The sequence below is a fragment of the Protopterus annectens genome, chromosome 12.part0, assembly GCF_019279795.1.
Source record: "Protopterus annectens isolate FY-2018-M chromosome 12.part0, PAN1.0, whole genome shotgun sequence".
Lineage (NCBI taxonomy): Eukaryota > Metazoa > Chordata > Ceratodontiformes > Protopteridae > Protopterus > Protopterus annectens.
In genome coordinates, this window is record NC_056746.1 from 220281192 (window position 1) to 220305776 (window position 24585).

The following is a 24585-nucleotide window of genomic DNA, read 5'->3' on the forward strand; positions in this document are numbered from 1 at the left end:
GCAAAAAGGTTGCAACAAGGCTGGTCCCATTCGCAGAAAATCATTTCCGCCTCTTCTTGTTTTAGGGACCACTTGTAAGGCATCAGAATTGCTCTGCTGAGTTTGTCTGCTATCATGTTGGATTTTCCCGGGATGTAGATTGCTATCAGAAAGTGTTGGGAGGAGGTCGCCCACTGCCATACCCAGAGGGCCTCTCGACAAACAGGGTAAAACCTGGTTCCTCCTTGTTTATGTACCACACAACCGACATGTTGTCTGTCTGTACTGCAACAGTTCCTAGTGGAAGAGAGTCTTGGAATGCTTGCAGTGCTAGAGGCACCGCCCTCATCTCTAGGACATTTGCGTGCAAATGGGCCTCGTGATCCTGCCAAGTGAAATGGACAGTCTTTCCCAGATAATACCCCCCCCCCCCCACACACTACCTGGGAAGCGCCCCTGGTCACTGTGGCTAAAGGTTGTGGAAGAACAAAGGGTTGACCTAATGTCACGCGAGTGCAGTGAAGCCACCAACTTTCTTGCAAGATTCTATCATCATAATTTGGTAGGACATGGGTAGGTCTTGCATGGACCACTGAGTGAAGAGTAGCCACTGCAGAATTCTCATATGCAATTGTGCTAATGGAATCAAGTTTATTGCTGCTGCCATGGTCCCCAAGATTTTAGGACCGTTCTTGCTTGTACTTTTTTCTTTGAAAGCAGGAAGCTGACTTGGTGCCGAAGGGCTAACTTTTTCAAGGGGGGGTTTTGCCATAATTTCTATTGTATCTAGATCTGTTCCTATAAAAACTATATGTTGAGATGGCAACAAGGCAGATTTTTCGTAATTTACTGTGAATCCTAGGTGAGACTAGAGCTGTAAGGTGGTGTTACTTGCTTTTATTAGTACTGAATTAAGGAAGCGTTTGTCAACGAAAAAATAATACTGCACTGAAAAACAAAATGCTGACTGCCACAGGTATCCAGAATGATGCTTCTAATACAAGATGTAACAAACTTGAATGAATGACAATGGAAAAAGTTGAGCACTTTCACCCATTATTTATGGGCTTCGTCAGAACTAACTTACAACGTACTATCATTTAAATAGACAATTTGGAGCCAAATGCCATTTTTTTAAAAAAAACTAGTTAAAGGAGCCTTCTTTCAAAATTACACTTTTGTCAGTAGCACATTATATAGCATGTCAAAGAATCAGTAACTGTAGTGGAGCAAACACCGTTTGATATAAAACTGATTCAAATTATACTGCTTTCATATTAGCACAATATAATATACTTGTGACAGTGTATAAAATATTAAAAATGTTAAAAATATGACAATACTTAGACTTAGTCACACTGCTAAACATATATATATTTCAATACTGATAATATATAATATTTTGAAAATATGCAAAGTGTGTATGATAAAATATATATAGGAAATAAATAAATTATATAAAAAATGCTAAAAAGTTACTAAAATACCAGCAGCTAAGACTATAAAATAATCCTATTAGGGACTAGATCCACCTAAAAACTATGGTCCCTTACACATTAAATCCTTCTTTTCAGGATAGGTTTGGTGGGTATATATAATCATTGAGACGTGGTGACGTTGAAGCATCTGTGTACAGTTGCCACCAAACTTCCTTATACCCAAGTGTGGCCTTGATGTCCCCCCCAGGATCAAATTTGACATTTTCTAGGATTGCAAACTTAAACTTATGTTTCCACACTTTTCAATGTGCCGATATAGGGCATTGTTAACTTCTTTCTTACTAATACTATAGATGTGATCATAAATACATTTTATAAAAAACATTTCCGTTTTCCCTATATAGTATCCTGTGCATACTGTACACTTACAGGGGATTATAGGTTCATACTAAGCTAACTGCCCTTGCGAGCCATTTTTAAGCATATCCAATTATCCCTTTTGAGACTCAAACCCTGCAACTTGTGCTTGTAAGGCAAGCACCTTAACCATTAGGCCACCTTCCCAACCCACTTGGCTATGTAAACCACGTACTTAGAATTGCAGTTACCCTGCCTAAATCTAATGCGTGTTTTATTGATGTTATCTAATGTTATTACTTGGTCCTCCATGATATATACACATTGATTACATCTTCCACATTTCTTTATGTGAGTTACAACATCCTATGGCCTGCCCTCAATTTTGTGTTCCAAATACATCTTCAAATTGTTACCCATTTTATACACAAACATTGGACTACTTCCTACTATATCTGTAATATCTTGATCAACGAGCAGTACATTCCAATTCTTACTGAAAATACTCTTAATTTTGTTGTCATGAGGTCCATACTCCAAAATACAGGCCCGTTGATAGGTCTCCTCCTTAAGGGGTCCAGATCTATACAAGCTTTCAGCTCTGTTCTCCTTTTGTTTAATACCCAATAGGGGTATAGACTGTTTTTAAAGTATTGTCATATTTTTAATATGTTTTACACATTGTCACAAGTATATTATATTGTGCTAATATGAAAGCAATATAATTTGAATCAGTTTTATATCAAACAGTAGTGTTTGCTCCACTACAGCTATTGATTCTTTGACATGCTGTATAACATGCTACTGACAAAAGTGTAATTTTGAAAGAAGGCTCCTTTAAGTAGTTTTTTTTAAAAAAATGGCATTTGGCGCCAAATTGTCTATTTAAAAGATAGTACGTTGGAAGTTAGTTGTTCTGATGAAGCCCATCAATAATGGGTGAAAGCACTCAACTTTTTCCATTACCGTTCATTCAATAAAAGTTAGTTACATCTTGTATTGGAAGCATCATTCTGGATATCTGTGGGGGGCGGCCACGGTGGTGCAGTGGTTAGCATTGCCGCCTCACAGCAAGAGGTTCTCCGGTTCGATCCTCGGCTGGGGTGCCTTCTGTGCGGAGTCTGCATGTCCTCCCTGTGGTCGCGTGGGTTTCCTCCGGGTGCTCCGGTTTCCTCCCACATCCCAAAGACATGCTGTAGGTGGATTGGGCAATCTAAATTGGCCCTAGGTGTGCGTGTGAGTGTGCCTTCTGTGGAAGGTTGGGCGCCGGGCTGGCAAATAGACACTGTAAAACTCCACTGCCAATCAATGTGCGGACAAGGTGATCCGCTGTGGCGACCCCTAACCGGGAAAAGCCGAAAGATGATGATTCTGGATATCTGTGGCAGTCAGCATTTTGTGTTTCAGTGCAGTATTATATTTTCGTTGACAAACGCTTCCTTAATTCAGTTGTCTGTTTGGTTTGACATGGATACCAGAGATGTTGCATCTTCTGCACCTTCACCTCCAGCTACTGATTATGTTTCCAGACTTTGTGAGGAAGATGCAATGTTAAAAGGTGAAGTTCATAGATTAATCGAACTTTTTGCTAACACGGGGAACAGAGCAGCTGTTCATCAGCAGGGTGAGATTCCTGCTACTGCGGGTGTTAATACCCTGTTGGTTAGTGATGTTAACAAAGGAGAAGCTAGTGCCAAGTTGAACAACACCACTGGCGGTGAATGTATGGGAGTACTTAACCAATCTAAAGACAAGGTCCAAGGGGATGCGACTTTTGCATCTTCTTATATTCCGAATGGACAAGGTGCACGTCTAAGAGTTGGGAACGCTATTGATTTATCGAATACACAAGCTCATTCTGAGCCACATACCAGCAGTAGACTGAATTTATCGGACTTCACGTTCGATTTCTCATTTTATGAGTATGAGAAGGAAGCAAGACACGTGGGGACTAAACCTAAGAGAACAGTACCCAAGAAAACTTATTCCCATGTTATGGGGAACAGTGACAATCAAGAGATAAAGGATAAAGGTACTGTTAAATCTAGTTTTGAAAGAAACAATAACATTTAGACGGTCTCTTGTGATAGAAGGAACACAGACAAGTGTTTGAACAAGTTTTTTCAAATGGAATGTAGTTTTGACACTTATCAAGGAGAAAACTGAGCACAGTTGTTCTGTACTTCATTCAGAGGATACACTTAAAGATATTTTCTCCCTCGGTAAAAAGTTACAGACTATAGCTGGTCTTAAGTTAGACAATGCTCATCTTAACAAATGTTTAACACTGAATATAGTGCCTATGGGGATTGATATTACGAAAGACAACAAGGGGTTCAACTTCTTGTTTGACCAATTTGGTTTTAATTTTATGAAGCTTTTGATCAAATATAATGATGAGAAAATGTGTAAAATTATGAAGTGGAACTTAATAGTTTGATTGTTAACGATTTATTATTTTCGAAGTGGGAGACATTACATAGTAAATTCAATTATGCTGAAAAGAAGATACAGAAAATCCATGACAAAAAAGTAAGAAAAATGAATAGAGATGTAGAGCAGTTCAAGCGAGGTACAGCTTATGTATGGAATTTAAACAAACACAAGGACAGTAGAACAAATAATAGATCCTTGTATAAAAGGGGATACAAGGATTGGAATAACGGTAATGAACCTAATGGGGCTTTTAACAAATATGTGGGAGACAAACAAAATTTTCAGAGAGGATGGAAACAAGACCAACATCCGAACCCTCCCCCGATACATAGTCGGTACAAAGACCAGCACTGGAGGAAGGGGGACAGTTAACAACTATCATTGACCCTACCACTAGTATTTGTACCATTTGTAGGAACAGGTAGTGAGGATACAAGTACAGTTAACAATATTACGGTTAATAACATTACAGTGGATGGTGTTATACATAGCTACAAAAATTTTAAAATCTATAATTACACCACCCTAACTTTAGATACTGTACATTTTGACCTACTATCTCAAAAGATGAAGTATATTCCTACTACACACTTTCATCTAGTTGACTGTTTAAGTGAAATTAAAATGTTTTTGAGGAAAATCAATCTAGCCATCTTTTTTAAGGACAGAGGGAGTTGTGTTAATGAACACATATGTAGTGGTAGAAACATGCTTAAGAAGAAAAGTACTTTTATCCCTTCCATGCATACTAGTGTTGCCATATACGAAAAGTTGATCACCAAAGAAGTTTACAAGCTTCAAAATACACTTAGAACTCATAACAGTAATTTAAATATTGATGAAGTAAACATTTTAAAAGAACTTGGAGAAGACACTACTATACGAGTTATGAAGCCAGATAAAGGGGGAGGTGTGGTCATTTATGACACTCTTGAATACACCACCAAGATGTCTGAGATATTACTGCAATCAGGCAATTATGAGATAGTATCAATTAATGAAATCAACATAACCTACAAGCATATAGACTCATATTTTGAAGAATTTTTGATTGACAACAGAATTACAGTGGATTTATACAACTATCTCAAAGTTGATTACCACCGATTAGCCACCTTGATGGGAATTCCCAAGGTACATAAAGACATCAGTGACCCCCCTTTTCATCCGATCATTTCTGGTAGCCACTCTAAAACATTCCACTTAGGTGTTATTGTTACTTGGCTTAAACACCTGTATGGTAAAATCCCGCATATGGTAAAAGATTCATGTGAATTTTTAGCAAATTTTCCAATGCATTTGTGGAAAGACCACCTTGTGTTTGTTACGATAGAGGTTATTGACCTTTTTTTCATGCATTCCCAAGCAAGAAGGTATGGAATCATTTTGCAACAGTATTAGAAAATATGCAAATCTCGATTGGGAAAAGACGTTTGATTTCAGACTGCATGTCCCTGGTACTTGAGCACAACTACATTTATTATGAGGGCGAATATTATCGTCAAACCAGGGGGTAGTGATGGGGGCAGCCTGTGCCCCCATCTTTGCCAACCTGGTTATGCTTGATTGGGAAGAATCCAAAGTATTTACCAGTGAATATTTTCAGCATGTGAATTATTATTCCAGATTTTTAGACAATATATACATTCTTTGGGATGGTAGTTCAGATTGTTTAGACACTTTCTTACATTATTTGAATCAAGTAGTGAGTTTTTGAGATTTACATATTTCTAGTAATAGGGAAGGAATAGCATACTTGGACACTTATATTTTCAAAAGAAATGAGGGTTTTCAATCCTGTATTCAAAGAAAAAACACCTTCTCAAATGGGTACTTGGAATACATGTGCAACCATCCTAGAAAATTATTATATAACATTTACTTGGATCAATGTATCAGAGCAGCCCTCATGACCTCAGACTATACTGATATGGTGAAAGAATTGAATTTCATAACTAGCCTTTTCCAGGAGAGAGGATATAGTGTTAAGATAATGACAGATGTTAGAGCTTATATTATTGAAAAATGGGGTAAAAATATAAACCCCTATTGGGTATTAAACAAAGGGAGAACAGAGCTGAAAGCTTATATAGATCTGGACCCAATAAGAGAGAGACCTATCAACGGGCCTGTATTTTGGAGTATGGACTTCATTGTCAACAAAATTAAGAGTATTTTAACTAAGAATTGGAATGTACTGCTCATTGATCAAGATATTACAGATAAAGTAGGAAGCAGACCAATGTTTGTGTATAAAATGGGTAACAATTTGAAGATGTATTTAGAACACAAAATTGAGGGCAGGCCCCAGGATGTTGTAACACACACAAAGAAATGTGGAAGATGTAATCAATGTGTATATATCATGAAGGACCAAGTAATAACATTAGACAACATCAATAAAACACACATTAGATTTAGGCAAGGCAACTGCAATTCTAAGCACATGGTTTACATGGCCAAGTGTACAGTATGCACAGGATACTATATAGGGAAAAATGGAAAGATTTTTAAAAAAACATATTTATGATCACATCTATAGTATTAGAAAGAAAGATGTGAACAATGCTCTATATAGGCACATTGAAAAGTGTGGAAACACAGATAAGTTTAAGTTTGCAATTTTAGAAAATGTCAAATTTGATCCGGGGGGGCATCAAGGCCACACTTGGGTATAAGGAAGTTTGGTGGCAAATGTACACAGATGCTCCAACGTCACCAGGTCTTAATGATCATATATACCCACAAAACCTATCCTGAAAAGAAGGATTTAATGTGTAAGGGACCATAGTTTTTAGGTGGATCTAGTTCCTAATAGGATTATTTTATAGTCTTAGCTGCTAGTATTTTAGTAACTTTTTAGCATTTTTTTGTATAATTTTTATATAATTTTTCATATATTTCTTATATTTTGTCACACACATTGCATATTTTCAATATATTATCAATATTGAAATATATATGTTTAGCAGTGTGATTAAGACTGCTTTTAAAGTACTGTCATATTTTTAACAAACGTTTTAATGTTTTATATGTTGTCACAAGTATATTATATTGTGATATGAAAGCAATATAATTTGAATCAGTTTTATATCAGTCGTGTTTGCTCCACTACAGTTATTGATTCTTTGACATGCTATATAGCGTGCTACTGACAAAAGTGTAATTTTGAAAGAAGGCTCCTTTAAGTAGTTTTTTCTTTAAAAAATGGCATTTGGTGTCAAATTGTCTATTTAAATGATAGTACATTCTAAGTTAGTTGTTCTGATGAAGCCCATAAATAATGGGTGAAAGCGCTCAACTTTTTCCATTGTCGTTCATTCAATAAAAGTTTGTTACATCTTGCACTGGAAGCATCATTCTGGATATCTGTGGCAGTCAGCGTTTTGTGTTTCAGTGCAGTATTATGCTTTTATTAGTAGACATGACAGGAAAAAGCAACAAAAACAGAATTTTTTTTAAACCAGAGAAAAAAAATACCCTCTAAATTAAATGGGCAAGACAGCCCTCTAATTCAAACAAGCTTGCCTGTTAACTTACAGAGGGATGGAAGACAGGTTAAGGTCAAATGGCTCTCTAACTTAAACGAGCCTAAAAGCTAACGAAAGGAAACCCTCTAACTAGAACAGGCTTAACTACAAGACGCTAATAACTACAATTTACTGCAACTTTTTTTTTTTTTTTTTTTTAAGTTAAACAGGCTCTCTAACTTAAACAAACCTAAAAGTTAAAGCAAAAGAAGCCCTTTATCTAAAATGGGCTAAGAGTAAAATTTAAGCCGGGATAGGGTGATAGAAAAGACCCTGAGGAAAAAAAACGACGGCCAAAAGCACAGAGTAGAAAGGAGACTAAAACGGTAGCTAAATACAAAGGAAATAATTAAAGACCAATTATCCAAAAAGTACAACAAAAATTATTTCATTTGGCCACAACTAGTACGAAGCACCTGATCTTGTTTAGCGGCAAACGAGATCTGGGGAGCTTTCCTAGGGCATGATCAGATAGGGTTACAGCCATGAGTTAGTGGAAGACCTCCAGCTTTTGTACAATACTGAATCGGAACAGAGGATCGGTTCCGAACCCAAACAGTGAAGAATGAAGGTGAGATAGGACATCACCACATCAAAACTTAAAAGTGCTGAATGGGGGGGGGGCGCTCTCCAAACACAAACTCCTTTACAGATCAAACGACTTAAGTCTATGACTTGTTATATGGGACAATGAAAATACTCTTAGGTGGCTGAAGAATCCCAAACACCACTATAAAACAACCTAAGAAGTCAAAATGGAAGAACAGCCAATGGGCAAAAATACAGATCAAGTTCTTTGTAGAGTCAAAGAATGTACGCTCTTGCACTCGCAGCCCAAACAATAACGCTTTCTGAAGGTGAGACGCAGCAAAGTGGCCATGCACCAAAAATTGCTCATCAGGAAGCAAGGAAGAAAGAAAACAATCTCCCATCTAATCAACTGGCCCACTCATTCCTCTTACTGGAATGACAGATGATGCTCTTCTCCTTGATGGCTGATGTCTGCACTTCCTCAAGCAAGTAGTCTACCACTGCCCTCTTATATAGACTGATATAAACACACTCATCCATGCACCCGCTCTCTCTCAAAAGAGATGTCTCATGAAAGGTTGGCAGCAAACAAGCACAAGTCTGCAGTCCAAGCACTGTATGCTTTTCTCCTGTCCTCATTGAGTTCTAACAAAGCAGCAGGTCAGATATTCTTCCCTTTCTGGGTTGAGGGATCTGTGTGTGCTGCTCACTTCTACATCTCCTGTCTGGCTCCTCCACTGCCAAAGATGCTTTTTGTACTTGGAATATCAGATCTGCAGTGCACCCTTCAACTCCAAAAAGACAAGCTCTAGTGCAGGCATTCTTGAAGTGAGCACTGGATGCAGACATATCCCTGGAGGAATTGCCTCTAGAGCACATTTTCCAAATACAGTTAATCCGTTAATGGCTTAATACACTGCAGTTGCCAACCTATCTGGAATGGGTTTAACCACTGCCAGCCTCTCCCTCCCTGCAGCAAAGAAAGTGAACATGTACTCCATCTTTCTTAACTTGTATACCTTTTGCAAGCAGAATATGAGCTGGCTATTGAATACCTTTTGTGTGATGGGCTGTCTCCCTTAGATTATGTCTCTGACAAGGGAAAAAAGGAAATGGGTTGACTGATTTATGCACATTTCTAAACCTACACACCAACACTTTCAGGGGGATATTTAGCTTAGTCCTAAGGGGACACCCAATCATTGTGAAAAACTAAACATGTACCTCTGACAACCCGTGGACAGAGGTGAAGGCGATCAAGAAAAGCATCTTCCAATGAAAGAATTTCAGAACCACTGAACCCTCAGGCTCTAATAGAGGTCAAGCAAATTTAGCAATCATAAAATTCAATTTCAAGAATGGGAGGGCTTCTTTAATGGAAAAGAAAGATGCATAACCCCTTTAAATCAATTCCCTCTGCAGATCAAAAATGTTAACTTCTTCCATAGGAATAACGCATCCTATTTTATGGAAAACTCTTGCAAAACACAACTGCAACCCAAGTTACACTTTTTAGAGAGAGAGAGATGATCGGGTGGCTCCTTCCAAAAAGGCTCAAGTGTTAGCACCCCTGGGAAAGGATGTTGTAGCTGCAGTGGCGCTAGGTGAATGGTCCTTAATACCATAAAAGGACACCACAAAGAAATACAATGGGACAGTCATTAAGATATTGTCCATCTATCCTTTCCCTCCTTGCCCTTTGCAAGCAAAGCAAAACAAACAGCTGGGCTGACTTCATCAGTTTTGTCCTATCAAAGTAAAATCTCAGGTGATTACACAATCCAAAGAACACAATATAATTTCTACCTTTTTCTGTGGATTTGGAAAGACAGGTAGGTGAATGGCCCAATTTCGCAACAGTTCGGTCTCCACTTTAAGCATGAATGTTGGCCTGGTTCTTAGTGCAACTCTGTCCCTGTGGAAAATCAAAAACGGATCAGGGCCCATAACAGCCCACAATTCTGAAATTTTGGGAGAGAAAACAGCCACAAAAAAAGGTGATCTTTCATGAAAGGTATCAGAGAGGTGAGAAAGCAGCTAGTTCAAAAGGTGTCAGTGTCAGCTTTTTTTAAGACACAGATGAGGTTGCATAGTGGACCCTTAATCCCCTCTACTTTATACCTGAGCTAAGCTACTTATGACTCAAACTTCAGCACATATGCCTGGCAGTGAAAGACCCTGAAAACCAGGATAACAGAGATGTTAACTCTTCCTCCTAGAGCAGTCAAGCACCGTACTCTCCCTATCAATGGGAATGAGGATTACAGATGGATATGTAAAGTATCCCTTCATGGAATCCAGAGATCTCACATTTGCAATAGGTAAAGGGAAAAATTAGAGGAATTCCAGACACTGCAGAAACAAACAATGATACTTCCTAGGGGTGGGAGTAGGCAGAATATGGCACCATGGATGCGTTAATGAACACATCATCTATTATTTATAAGACTGAAGGCATATCAAGTGGCTTCAGCTTAGGCAGGACCACAAAGTCACTGCATCTTACCTGGGTCTGTGAGAAGAAAGAAGTTACTTCTTACCAAAACATTTAATCTGTGTTGTCAGTCTTCACTAATCCTTGATTGTGGGCTCGGTTCCAAGCCTCGGAACACACTCGTCCATTTACTTCAGCTTGCGCCTTCCAAACTCTTGAGCTAAGCTCTACCCAAATCGTAAATAGCAATAAAGAAAAGAAACCAGATCTCTGTCTCTATTATGAAGCCAGTCTCGGGGGGCGGGGGGGGACTTGATCTACTAAAAGTCTCAGGCCGAGGGATATGGGGGGGGGGGTCAAGGATTAGTGAATATCAGCACAACAGATGGAACATTATGGTAAGACTTCCTTATCTGATGTCAAACTTCACATAATCCTTGACTGTGGGACAGAGTCCCTATCTACCTGAATCTTGGGAGGTCTCAAAATAGTCCTGATAATGATGCACGTCCCTTAAAGCCCTGGTCCAGTTTGTAATGAGTGATAAAAGTATGAGGAGATGACCATGTGGCTGCTACACAAATGTCATTAAAGAAAATCTGGCATGAAAAATCACAGAAGCTGCTACAGCTCTAGTTGAATGGGCTTTCACAGGATGTGGTAGTTGAAGTCCCTTTGAATGATAAAAGGTGATACAATCTCTGAGCCAGTTAACTAAGGCAACCTTGGAAACTGGATTACCTAAAGAAAGTGAGGAAAAGGCAACACACAGTTGGTCAGATTTTCTGATATCTTTTGTTCTCTGAAGGTAAAAACGCAACTGCCTGTGAACGTCTAATAAGTCTAGACAATACTCTCCCTTTCTGATGAAATTAAGGAAAAAGTCTGATAGGTGCAAGGTTTTACGGATATTAGATTCTGAAACTACCTTTGGCAAGGAGGAAGGATTAGTCCTGAGGGAAACCCTGTTCTTGTGAAATATTATACAAGAGCTTGCGGGACAAGGACTGAACTTCCAATACTCTTCTTGTGGAAGTAATAGCTAATAAAAAAAAGAAGTTATGTCTTACCATAATGTTCCATCTGTGTTGCTCCTCTTCTTTCATTCATTGCTGATGGGTTGGGTTCCGAGCCCACGGAACGAAGTCGGCCTGTTACCAAGCTCGCACCAACCAAGAACTCTCGAGCTAAGCTTCTACCCACAATGCCCTCCTTCCTGTTATGTCAGATCGAGTATGCCCATGATAGACCAGAAACCAGAGGCCCTTTCTGCGCAAATTCCCTAAAACACCACTTTCACCCAAATTATACCCCAGGAGCCATTAGAGGGGGAAGGAGGGTGGGAAGTGATGAATGAAAGATAAACAACACAGATGGAATGTTATGGTAAGACGTAACTTCTATATCTGATGATGTTAATCTTCTTTCCATTCATCACTGATGGGACAGAATCCCAAGTTTACCCAACAAAACGAATGCTCACATTCCAAGTTGACATATAATACTATTTTTACTTGATGAGCATAAACTGTGCATTATTATTGTAATTGACATATAGTGCTATTTTTTAATGTGTGATTAGTACGAGCGCAGCATTTTTAGCTCGGCTCAGTCTAGTGGTATTTTCTGTGTATTCCATACAAAAAGAGGTTTATAATGGCAGTCTCTCTTTAAAGCCATGGTGCTTGTTTGTTTTAAGTTAATTAATTTGACTTGTGTTGTATAATTGTTATATAAGGACTGTTTAAATTGGTTTCCAATATGTCTGAAGTAAAGGTACTAGCCTTTCCGAAAGCGCTAAATAAATAAGTGTGGTCTTTTATTTGACGGTCTGTGTTTGCTCGCTCACTTTGTTTTACAGAATCCCGGATTACCTTGAGACACATGGGCGGCCCTTATGAAAGAACGTTCCTGAGTACCACTGAGCCGAAGGCAGCTCTCCCTATGGAGAGCATGTCCAATTTATAATGACTGATGAAAGTGAGGGATTTAGCCCAAGTGGTTGCTGCCCAAATGTCATCCATAGAAGCCCTGGAGTGGAAAGCTACAGATGTTGCCATAGATCTAGTGGAATGGGCTTTAACCAGTGGCATAGGAAGAGTACAAGAAGCATATACAGTCCCTTAGCCATTTCGATAACATAACCTTGGATACAGAATTTCCCATTCTAGGTCTAGAAAAGGAAATGAAAAGCTGGTCAGACTTGCACAAAATTTTGTTTCTGTCTAAATAGAATCTCAGTTGCCTGTGTACATCCAAGGAATGTAGACAGTACTCTCCTTTATTAGAAAAATTCAGAAAGAACACTGGAAAATCAATGGACTGATTGATGGAGAAGTCAGAAACAACCTTGGGGAGGAAAGATGGATTTGTCCAAAGTGATACTCTGTCCTTGTGAAAGACCAAATATGGTCTTTTGATGCACAGTGCCTGTAGCTCCGAAACCCGCCTGGCTGACGTAATGGCTACTAAGAACAAGGATTTCTAAGACAAGAATTTCAGGTCACACTTCACTGCGGGTTCGAAGTGGGGGGTTTGAGTCAAAGACTGCAGAACTAACATGAGGTTCCATGGCTCTATAGGCTGTCTGACTGGGGGCTTGATGTGTGAAACTCCTTTGAGAAAGGTTTTACATAAACGTAGTGAGATGAGAGGCATAACGTCCATCCATTATGGTAATTCGAAATCGTATGGTAGAGGCTGCGGCACCCTCCTGAAAAAACTTAGACAAATATTGTAAAATGCTGTGACCGGTGCCAAATATGGATCTAGCATGTTATCCTGTGACCAGAGAGAGAACCTTTTCCATTTGTCTTGACACAGTCTTCTGGTGGATGGTTTATGAGAGGCCAGGATAATATGAGAGGCCAGGATAACATCGCGAACAGGTGAGGTGAGATAAGCCTGCCTGGCAATTAAAAGAAGTGGAGAAACCAAGCTGTCAGCTTGAGACTTGACAGATTCGGGTGGCACAACCCTTGGGGGTGAGAAATCCAGTCTGGAAGAGGGTCCAGAATCCACAGTGGGTATATACCAGATGAGGCTGGAGGAAGGGGAAAGAACAGTTGTGTACACTTACCACAAATGTAGATGTTAGAGTGTATTCATTGTTCCAGTCATTACATTTGGGTAATCCTGCTGGCAGGTTGCCCTCAGCCAGCCTGAATTCCAAAGTCTTGGGTCCTGCGTCGGTTGCTGTCGCCTCTTCCCTGACGTCAGGTCGTCAGGGGTATAAAAGATGCAGCAGACTCCATTTTCTTCAGTTTTTCTTGCCTCAGATGTCAGGTGCCCCCTAAAGGGTAGCCAAAATTTACACACACACATATATATATATATATATATATATATATGTATGTATGTATGTATATAACACATACATGCACCAATATAAACCTTACCTTCATCTACAAGCAAATACACCACACAGTTTGTATAGATCAGAGAAGGAAAGATAAGTTCCAGCAGAAATAAGGGGGATGGTGGTGGGGGGGGGGGGGTAACCTGGACTGCAACAGTGAACACACTCAAACATCTACATTTATGGTTAAGTGCATACAACTGTACTATGTTCTTCGTGTTTCACTGGTGCAGTCATTAAATTTGGGTAGAGTCCCAAAGCTATGGTTGGGAGACTGGAGCTAAACAGCATTAGGAGCGGCTATGAGGCCCTGCAGAACTACAGTGGCAAAACCTGCCCTGGATTTAGGGTAAAGTGGCAGAAGATAATGCTTTGTAAAGGTGTGCACTGAACTCCAAGTAGAAGCCTCTAAAATGTCTTTAGTTGGTACTCCCCTGAGAAAGGCTGCTGAAGTGGCTGTAGCTCTGGTTGAATGTGGCCTAATGCCCTTAGGCACTGGCTTGCCATGTTGTGAATAGCAGAAACGAATGCAGTGGCCTATCCACTTTGAAATAGTCTGCTTGGAGATCACCTTTCCTTGTGATCTTGCAGCATATGCCACTAGTAATTGCTCTGTTTTCCTGAAAACTTTAGTTTTATCCAAATAGAATCTAAGTTGTCTGTGTACATCCAAGGAATGCAGAATTCTCTCCCCCTTGTTCTGTGGATTTGGATAAAAAGTTGGCAAATGAATAGTTTGGTTAAGGGCCACACTGGACACCACCTTAGGCATAAATTAGAAGTTATGTACCTACCATAACGTTCCATGTTAGTTGTCTTCTCTCGCCTTCTTTCTTGCTGGATGGGTTCGGAGCCGATCCTCGGCTCAGACTCGGCACTAGCTTTAGCTCGAGAACTCCTTTTACCAGCTCGAGGCAACCCTATATCCCATGATGCAAGGCGGAACTACCTCAGATCTCGTTTGGCAGCTAACTAACCCTGCTAAAGACTTATCCTAATATAATTAGGAACCATGGTTCCTAAAAGAAGTCCTCATAACAATGCTCCAGAGGAAGCAATCTAATAGGAACTCTCCAAGATCTGTCCAGGCCAGGGGGAAGGAGGGAGGGACGCAAGAAAGAAGGCGAGAGAAGACAACTAACATGGAACGTTATGGTAGGTACATAACTTCTAAATGTTAAGTTGTCAATCTCGCCTTCATTCTTGCTGGATGGGACCGCGTCCCTAGCACCTGTATCCCGGGTGGCTCAATGGAACAGACTCTTGAGAACAGTGGAACCAAAACTGGCCCTATCTCTGGAGGCCAAATCCAACTTGTAATGAGACACAAAGGTATGAGGCGTGGCCCAAGTAGCTGCTGCACAAATAGTGTCAATGGGAAGTCTCTCCTGAAAGGCTACAGAAGTGGATAGACTCCTGGTCGAATGTGCTTTTGGCTTAGAAGATAGATGTTTGCCCCTTAGAGAGTACACATAGGAAATGGTGGAAGTCAACCATCTAGATAAGGTCACTTTAGATACTGGAAGACCCAATCTGTTTTCTGCATAGGAGACAAACAATTGGTCTGATTTTCTAACTTGTTTAGTCCTATGTAAGTAGTACCTGAGCTGACGATGAACATCCAAAAAATGCAGCTTCTGTTCAGCTCTGTCAGAATAGTTAGGAAAGAAAACTGGTAGATCAATAGATTGGTTAATATTGGTTTGAGATACAACCTTGGGAAGAAAGGAAGGGTTAGTTCTGAGCGAAACCCTATCCTTATGAAACACCAGATAAGGTGAACGAATACAGAGGGCCTGAATCTCAGAAACTCTTCTTGCAGAAGTAACAGCCAGCAAAAATATAGTTTTCCATGTCAACAACTTTAAAGAACACGTAGCATACGGTTCGAAAGGAGGTAGAATTAGGGATGCCAACATTAAGTTCAGATCCCATTGCGGAGGAGGATGTTTCGCAGGCGGTTTTAGGAGAAAAACTCCTCTCAAAAAGGCTTTGCATAACCTATGAGACATGATGTTATTGTCCTGCAAGCCAACATGAAATTTGGAAATAGCAGCCAGTTGTACTTTGACTGTAGATGATGACGATCCCGAATGAAAAACCTCCGCCAGGAAATCCAAAACAGAATGTATAGGAGCGGTGAAAGGATCAATATTTCTGGCGTTTGCCCAAATAGAAAAACATCGCCACTTGCTAGCATAAACAGTTCTAGTGGACGACTTTAAAGAAGACACTAAAATGTCTCTGAGTCAGAAATCATTGGTAGCCTGGCTAGGGAAGGAAGTGGAGCAACCAAGCAGTGAGGTTGAGAGAATGAATGGCCCGGTGCTGATGACCCGACTGGTGGATCAAAAGATCTGGAACTGGGTCCAGATGCCAGGGCTGCACCAGAAGGTGATGATGTAGAGACGGAAACCAAATTTGTCGAGGCCAATATGGAGCAATGAGGATCAATTTGGCTCTCAAAACGGTGGCTTTCTGAATGACTTGTGGAATCAATGGAAAGGGAGGAAAAGCATAAAGAAGTCCCCGAGGCCAATCCTGGGTTAGAGAGTCTCTCAAGGGTTGGCCTGGAAGAGGAAATAGTGTGAAGTAATCTGGGCACTTGCTGTTTTGAGGGTAGCGAAAAGATCGCAACAAGGGTGCCCCACTTCAGAAAAATCTGATCCACTACAGACTGATTGAGAGACCACTCGTGAGGCATCAGAATAGATCTGCTTAGCCTGTCCGCCAATAGGTTGGACCTGCCGGGATGTGCGTTGCTATCAGAAACCGCTGAGAAGAGATCGCCCATTGCCAAAGTCTGAGAGCTTCTCGACATAAGGGATAGGACCTGGTTCCGCCCTGTTTGTTGATGTACCAGACCACGGACATGTTGTCCGTCTGTACTGCAATAGTCCCTGTGGGAAGAAAGTCGTCGAGGGCTTGCAACGTTAAAAGCACTGCTCTCATCTCCAGGACATTTATGTGCAGGTGGTATTCTATGGGTTGCCACGTCCGTGGACCATCCTGCCCTGATAATGCCCCCACCCGATCAGAGAGGCATCCGTGGTGACTGTGGCAACTGGAGGAGGGGAACAAAGGGTCGGCCCTGATGAAGAAGAGGGGAAGATATCCACCATCGTAGATGAGCCCTGCAAGACTGTGTCACTAAGATCTCATGTCTCATGGGCAGATCGTGGTACGACCACTGCGTGAACAACATCCACTGCAGGAGACGCATGTGGAAGCGAGCCAGTGGAAGAAGAACAATGGCTGCAGCCATTAGGCCTAGAACTTTCAAGACAAACCTGGCTTTGACCTTGTTGCTTTGTAACAGAAGCTGAACAAATTTCTGGATGTCCAGAATCCTTTGATTTGTTAGCCTGGCTAACCTTTTGACGGTATCTAACTCTGCGCCTATAAAGGTGATAGATTGGCAAGGCAGCACAGAGGATTTTTCGAAATTCACGAAATTCCTAGACTCTTGCAAAGCTGTAAGGTGTAGTCTCTGGACCGAAGAAGCTGATCCTTGGAGGTGGCGGAGAGGAGCCAGTCGTCCAAATAAGGAAACACTTGGAATCCTCGAAGTCTCAGGTGAGCTGTGACCACTGCCATGCATTTGGTGAACACTCTGGGGGCTGAAGTGAGGCCAAAGGGCAGTGCTCTGAATTGGTAATGACTGGCTCCCAGCAAGCGGAGAAACCTTCTGGAGCGTCTGTGAATCTTTATATGATAGTACGCATCCTGAAGGTCTATCGAGCACATCCAGTTGTCCTTGCCCAGAAAGGGCAGAATGGATTGCAGCGTGACCATCCGAATCTTGCCTTTCTGACAGACTTGTTTAGTCTGCTTAGGTCTAGTATTGGTCTCCAATCTCCCGTCCTTTGGGGACCAAAAGAATCTTGAGTAGAAGCCGCATCCTACTTGGTCTGCCGGCACTGTTTGGATGGCTCTTTTTCCCAGGAGTTTTGAAACTTCCTGTTTTGCCAAATCCCTTTGACCAGGTGAGATGTCTGGAAGGGATTGTAGAGGTACGGAAACCTTCAAGGGGATTTTGTAACCCTCGGATATAATCGACTGTACCCACTTCTCTTGTGATAGGGATTGCCAGGCTACTGGGTACAGCGAAATTCTTCCCCGACTGCCTCCAAGGGTGGACAGTCGGGCAACACCTCAGGGATGCTGAAAGGGCTTCTCAGGAAGAGGCTCCCTGTTGCCCTGGTTCTGAGGACCCCCCTGCCTCTAGGGCGGCTATTATTGTTACCCCTCTGCCTCTGGGGGTAAACTGACCACGTGTGTCCAGTGTAGCTCCTTGGGCTTTACGGAACCACATCTTCCCCCCCTTCTGACCCTTGGGATATGGTCTAGAAGGAGTGGAAAACTGGACTCCAACGGCAGAAAGAGTTTTACCGTCCTGTTCACATCTGGTCAAAGTATCCTTCACCTGAGGTCCGAACAAAGCCGAACCGTCAAAGGGGTGTTGGTGAAGGACGCCTTAAAGGGGTCTGCAAAATTACACAGCCGCATCCAGGCTTGGCGCCTAAGAGCAACACCTGTGCCTGCGGCCCTGCTCGCTCCATCGGCTGCATAAGATATGAGCCGCATGGAGGAGTTAGATATCGAATTCAGGATAGCTAGCTGAGAGGCAATCTTTCCTGAGCCCCAGCAGCTGAAGGATCCTGGACTACTTCTCCCAGTTCCTTGAGAATATCTCGTTGAAGCCTGGTGAAGTGACAAAGGTAATTCAGCGAACGCATAGCAAAGGTCGCTGAAGAAAACATCCGCTTTCCATACCTGTCCATGGTCCTAGAATCCTTATTAGGAGGATGGACAGGTACTGAAGGATCTGCCAGTTCCTTCTTAGTGGCCGCCGCCACCACCATAGCATCCACAGAGACACCTTTGGACAGGAACTGTTTGTCCGAAGGGGCCGTGATGAACTTGGATGGTCTCCTGGGGACAGGTTCCACAGAATCTGGAGCTGCCCACGCCTTCCGAGCCACTACCTGCATGAGTGGGTCGAAAGGCGGAGACACCCAGGAGGTGGAGGGTCGGGATCCAAAAGCCTCCAGGTATACCGACTCATCCTCGGAGGGGTCAATGGAGGCCAATTCCCCTCTGTTTGAGGAGCTCAAGGATGTCTGAAAATGAGACATCCTCAGAGGGGACCGTGGGAACCCTCCGACTCATCTAAGTCGGTATCAGATGTAGTAGACTCAGGGAGTCTGTGTGTTTCCTCTTACGCCCTCTTCCGAGGGGTTCCCCTGCAGGGTCAGGAGAAACCTCGGAAGAGGAGGAAATTCCCAGTGGGGAAACCTGGGGCGATGGATCCCTGGGCCTGAGAGCAAGAGGCTGGCAAGAGGCATCTGCAGGCACTGATGAGGGAGGAGCTAGAGGGATAGACTGTTGACCAGGCTCAGAGGCCAGGACACTCCTCATCACCTCAAAGGCTCCTCTCCCGGAGACCTGAACACACCCGCCCAAGAAACAGGAATGGTCGGCTCCAAGGAGAGAGAAGGCTCGAGGCCGATGGCGCCGAGCTTACCAAGCGAAGCTCCGAGAGGAGAGCGGGTCGGACAAGGGTCCGATGCCACTAGCCCCTCGAGCCGACAGTGGAAACCCGACGACCGGATCCCTCCAAGGAAAGTCTCAAGGAGGAGATCGAGCCGAGGATGACGGAGCCGAAGGATGTATCGGCTCCGCATCGAAACAGTCGCTGTCCCAAGAAGCTCCGGCCCAACTCTGGTGTGGAGTCGGAGGAGGAATCTCAATAATCGGGCTATAGCCAAGTCTGTTGAGACGGGCTATGGAGCATTTGGGCCAGTGCCTGAGATTTCAACAGCCTGCTTACCACCCTCTCCAAATCGTGGTCAGACAGCCTGGAAGATCTCAAGATCGGCTCCGATGGCTCCGCTCCGACAAAAGAGGAGACCCCGGAGCCGAGTGAATACTTAGTATCGGGGGACCGGGATCTCTTGCGGGCCGGAGCCATCGGAGCCGAAGTCCCTTGAACCCCAGATGGAGCCGAGGATCTTCGGCTCCGATGCCCGATGTTGATAGTGTCGGCTCCAGCCGGAGCCGACAAGGCAACAGTAGTCAGGGTATCGGAGCCGGCCGGCACCGAACACACTACTCTAGCAGAAGAAGTATCGGCTCCAGCCGGAGCCGATATCGGCTCCAACGGAGCCGGAGCCACCGGAGGAGGCTTGGACACTGTAGCCTGAGCCTTCGGTGGCTTAAGAGGTTTTCCTGCCCCTTGCTTAGGAGGAGAACCTTCAGGTTTTAACAAACCTCGGAGGATCAATTTGTTCCTCCTTTCCTGCAGGACTCTCTGGCTAAAGGCATGACAACGCACAGGAGTCCTGCAGGTGCAAAGGCCCCAGGCAATACACACAAGAAGTGTGACCGTCTGTCAGGGACATTTTCTGACAGCACTGGTCACACTTCTTGAAGCCTGAGACCTTGCCTTCCCTAGACATCCTAAAAGGATATACACAAACAGTCCCCACAAACACACAACTTAATCCCTACACAGACACACAGGAAGGGAATAACTTGGGGAACTAGGCCTGACTAAAACTTTAACTGAAAAACTATTTTAAAAGTTTAAAAGGAAGGGAATAGGGTGGGCTGTACTAAATACAGGCTAACCTAACACTGAAGGGAAATTAAACCCCTAACTAAACTTTTTCTTCTTTAACAAGAAAAAACTTACCTCAGCTGGCAAAGGAGACCTCTTTCGCTAAGCGGCAAACGAGATCTGAGGTAGTTCCGCCTTGCATCATGGGATATAGGGTTGCCTCGAGCTGGTAAAAGGAGTTCTCGAGCTAAAGCTAGTGCCGAGTCGGAGCCGAGGATCGGCTCCGAACCCATCCAGCAAGAATGAAGGCGAGATTGACAACTTAACATTGTTATGTTTGTCCTCAGAGAGACCCTGTCTGGATAAAAAATGATGAAAGGTTCCACAGCCATGAGTGCCTATAGCTCTGACACTCGTCTTGCAGAAGTTATTGCTAGAAGCAGAGTTGTTTTCCAAGATAAAAACTTTATATCAGCAGTAGCTGGCTCAAATGGAGGTAGGGCGAGTTTTTCAAAGACATAATTGAGGTCCCATGCAGGTATTGGCGATCTCCTTAGAGGCCTTCAATTTTTGGCTCCTCTGAGGTACTGCCTTAATAAAGGATGAGAAAAAATTGGTGGCTCTGTATTGTAATGAGCCGAAATGGCAGAGGCATGAATTTTAATTGATGAAAAAGATAGGCCTTTATCCAGCATCTCAGTTAAGTAGTGCAAAATCTGAGGAATATTTGGTACAGCTGTATCAGTTCCTTGTGCTTGGTTCCCAGCACAAAATCTCTTCCATTTTCCAGCATAAGATTTTCTAGTACTAGGCCTTCTGGCTTCCAAAATGACATCCATCACAGCTTTACTGAGATGTGTGCTTTGTATGGCTACATTATCCGCCATGCTGCCAGGTTTGGAGTCCTGAGTCGGTTGTGCAGGATCTGTTTGTTTTGTTGGGACCGTAGATGTGGTATTTGAGGTAAGATCCAGGCTGGGCATTGAGACAAGTTCCTTAAAATCGGATACCAGTACTGGCGGGGCCAGTCTGGGGCAATCAGCATCATTTTTGATTTCTCCTGTCTGACCTTTAGGAGTACCTTGGGGAAGAGAGGCAGTGGAGGAAAGGCATACACCGATAGTTTTTTCCAGTTGAAAGATAAGGCGTCCACTTTCCATGCTTGTCTGTGATAAGTCCTTGTACAGAATCTTTGTAGTTGGTAGTTGTGAGGGGAAGCAAATAGATCTATGTCCGGGCATCCCCATTTCCTTAACATGCTGAAGACTTGAGGATCCAGCTGGCACTTGTGGGGATCCATGAGGTTTCTGCTTAGTTCATCTGCCAAAGTATTTTCCTTTCCTGGCAGGAATTGTGCCTGCAGGTGAATTTGGTAAGTCAATGCTGTGTCCCACAAAGCCATGGCAAGTCTGCAAAGGGGGTAAGAATGTATGCACCACTGCTTATTTATATACCACATGACCGTGGTGTTGTCTGTCTTCATCAGTAGTTGTCCCGGATGAAGTAGTTCCTTGAAGGCTAACAGCTAGCATCTATTTCTGATTGATATGCAGATGCATTTGGTTTGTGGACCATGTGCCCTGAATGCATTTTCCTGCCATGTGGGCCCCCTCAGGCATAATCTGATGCATCCGTTGTTAGATGCTGCCTGGCTGGGGGTAATGTGAATGGCGGTCCCTTGTTTTGGTGACAAGCCTTCGCTCACCATCGAAACTCCAGTTGCAGGCAGGGAATGAGAGTAATCATCGTTTCCAGGCTGTGGCAATGTTGCGTCCAGACACTTTTTAGGTACCATTGAAGTTTCCTCATATGCAGTCTTGTATATGGAATTAGTAGGATGCAGGATGCCATGAAGCCCAAAGCCTGCAGAATTTTTCTTGCAGATAACTGGACCTTTGTTGCCAATGTTTTGAAATAGGTAGTCAATTGCCTTTGCTTGCCTGGCGTGAGATAAGCCATCTGGGCAGTTGTATTTAAGCTTGCACCCAGGAATATTATCTCTTGAGAGGGTACTAGTTTTGATTTCTTTTCGTTGACTGTGTACCCTAGGCATGTTAAAAGTCTTTTCACAAACGACAGATGCTGTAGTAGAATGTCCTTGTTCTCTGCTTGAATTACGCAGTCGTCCAAGTAAGGATATATTTGTATTCCTCTTTGTCTGCAGAAAGCAATTACTGGTGCCAGGCACTCTGTAAAGATCCTGGGCGCAATAGATAAGCCAAAGGGCAGTGCAGAGAATTGGTAATGCATTGAGCCAGCCTTGAATTGGAGGTATCTTCTGCATGATTGCCTGATTGGGACATGCAGATATGCCTCTTTTAGATCTAAAGTCACGAGCCAAGCCTTTTTGCCCAGCATGGGCAGAAGCTGCTGCAAGGTCAACATTTTGAATTTTGGTATATCCAGGAATGTGTTTAGAATAGATAGGTCCAGTATTGGTCTACAGGCTTTGTCCTTTCTGGGTACCAAGAACAGTCTTGGGTAAAATCCTTGTCCCTGCTCTTGCTGTGGTACTTGTTGAATAGCCCCCATGTCCATGAGGGATGAGACTTGTTTTTGTGCCTCTGCCCATTAATTTTTTGGCAGATCTGGCCAACTGTTTGCCTTTGGCAGGGTATGGAAGTGAAACTTGTAGCCTTGTGACACTATGTTTAGAACCCACTTGTCCTGGGTTATAATGTGCCAATTTTGAGAAAAAAGTGCTATTTTCCCCCCCTAAGGGTGCTGCCAGGAGATAAGTGCTTGGTGCAGGCAGGGGGAAGTTCATTGGGACTGTTTCCTGTAAGGTTGTGATTTGTCTTCTCCACTTCTGGAGGTAGAAGCACCCAATTGCTTTGACCTGTATGAACCTTGCGCCTGGGATCTGCCTCTAGAGTGTCTGGATCTGCCCCTTTGGGGTCTGTCTGACACTGGAAAAGACCAATTCTTTGAAGGCCAGTGTCTACTAAACCTAGGTGGCTGTACTTGTAAGAAATCTTTGACAGTTTGCATAGATTTAGCTTTGTCCTCCATTTTCTTTAACATGTCTTCTTGCCTTAACACCGAACAAAGTATCATGCTGTAAAAGTGCATCTAATAATTTCACTTTGACATGATTAGGAAGACTTTGTTCCTTTAACCAAGCATGCCTCCTAATTACAGAACCAGTAACTGCAGCCCTGCAGGAGGCCTCCAGATAATCAAAACCACATTGCACAGTATGCTTTCCAACTTGTTCAGCTGCATGCAATAAATCATGCATTCCCTTGTTTTCTGCACATTCAGAATTTAACATTTTTTGTTTAAGCAATGTTATTACATGTTGCTGATATTTGAGCAAATGAAACTGACAGTTTAAGGCCCTTATAGCCAAGGTAGCAGATGTGTAAACAATTAGTTATGTACTTACCATAACACTAGATGTATGTAGTTCATCTCGCCATATATTCTTCATATGTGGGTTTGGAGCCGACGGTCAGCTCCAACTCGGCCTATACACTAGCTCGAAAGTCTCTGATTGGCTGGGCTAAGATGGTATCCCATAATACCTTGCTCCACATCCCCAGATCTAGTTTGCTGCTAACAAAAACAATATGTCCAATCCACACACGCACATCCACAGTCAAGATAGACAAGGTCCAACAAGTTGTCTAAAGGGACTAAAGCCAGGGTTATAAAGGAAATCCTCCAAATTCTCCAGGCAAGGGGGACGGCGGGTGGGTAATGAAGAATATATGGCAAGATGGACTACATTCATCTAGCGTTATGGTAAGTACATAACTAATTGATGTTATGTAGTCCTATCTCGCCATTATTCTTCATATGTGGTACAGCGTCCCTAGCACCTATATCCTGGGTGGCTCAATGGAAGATACTCCTGAGCACTGTGGAGCCAAAGGAAGACCTGCCCCTGGATACCACATCCAGTTTGTAATGGGGCACAAAGGTATGGGGAGAAGCCCATGTTGCGGCTGCGCATA

At 42.8% G+C, this 24585-nt stretch overlaps 1 protein-coding gene across 2 annotated transcripts in view; it reads right to left on the reverse strand.

Annotated features, from left to right (window-relative positions):
* Positions 1-24585, reverse strand: part of RNPS1 (RNA binding protein with serine rich domain 1) — a 322076-nt gene that overhangs the window by 10650 nt on the left and 286841 nt on the right. Inside the window, exon 7 of one of the 2 annotated variants that reach the window (XM_044089281.1) lies at positions 10079-10187. The exons of the other annotated variant lie outside the window; for it this stretch is intronic. Within the exon in view, the coding sequence (XP_043945216.1) occupies positions 10079-10187 (109 nt within the window). The remainder of the gene's footprint in view (positions 1-10078; positions 10188-24585) is intronic. 2 annotated transcript variants of the gene reach the window in all.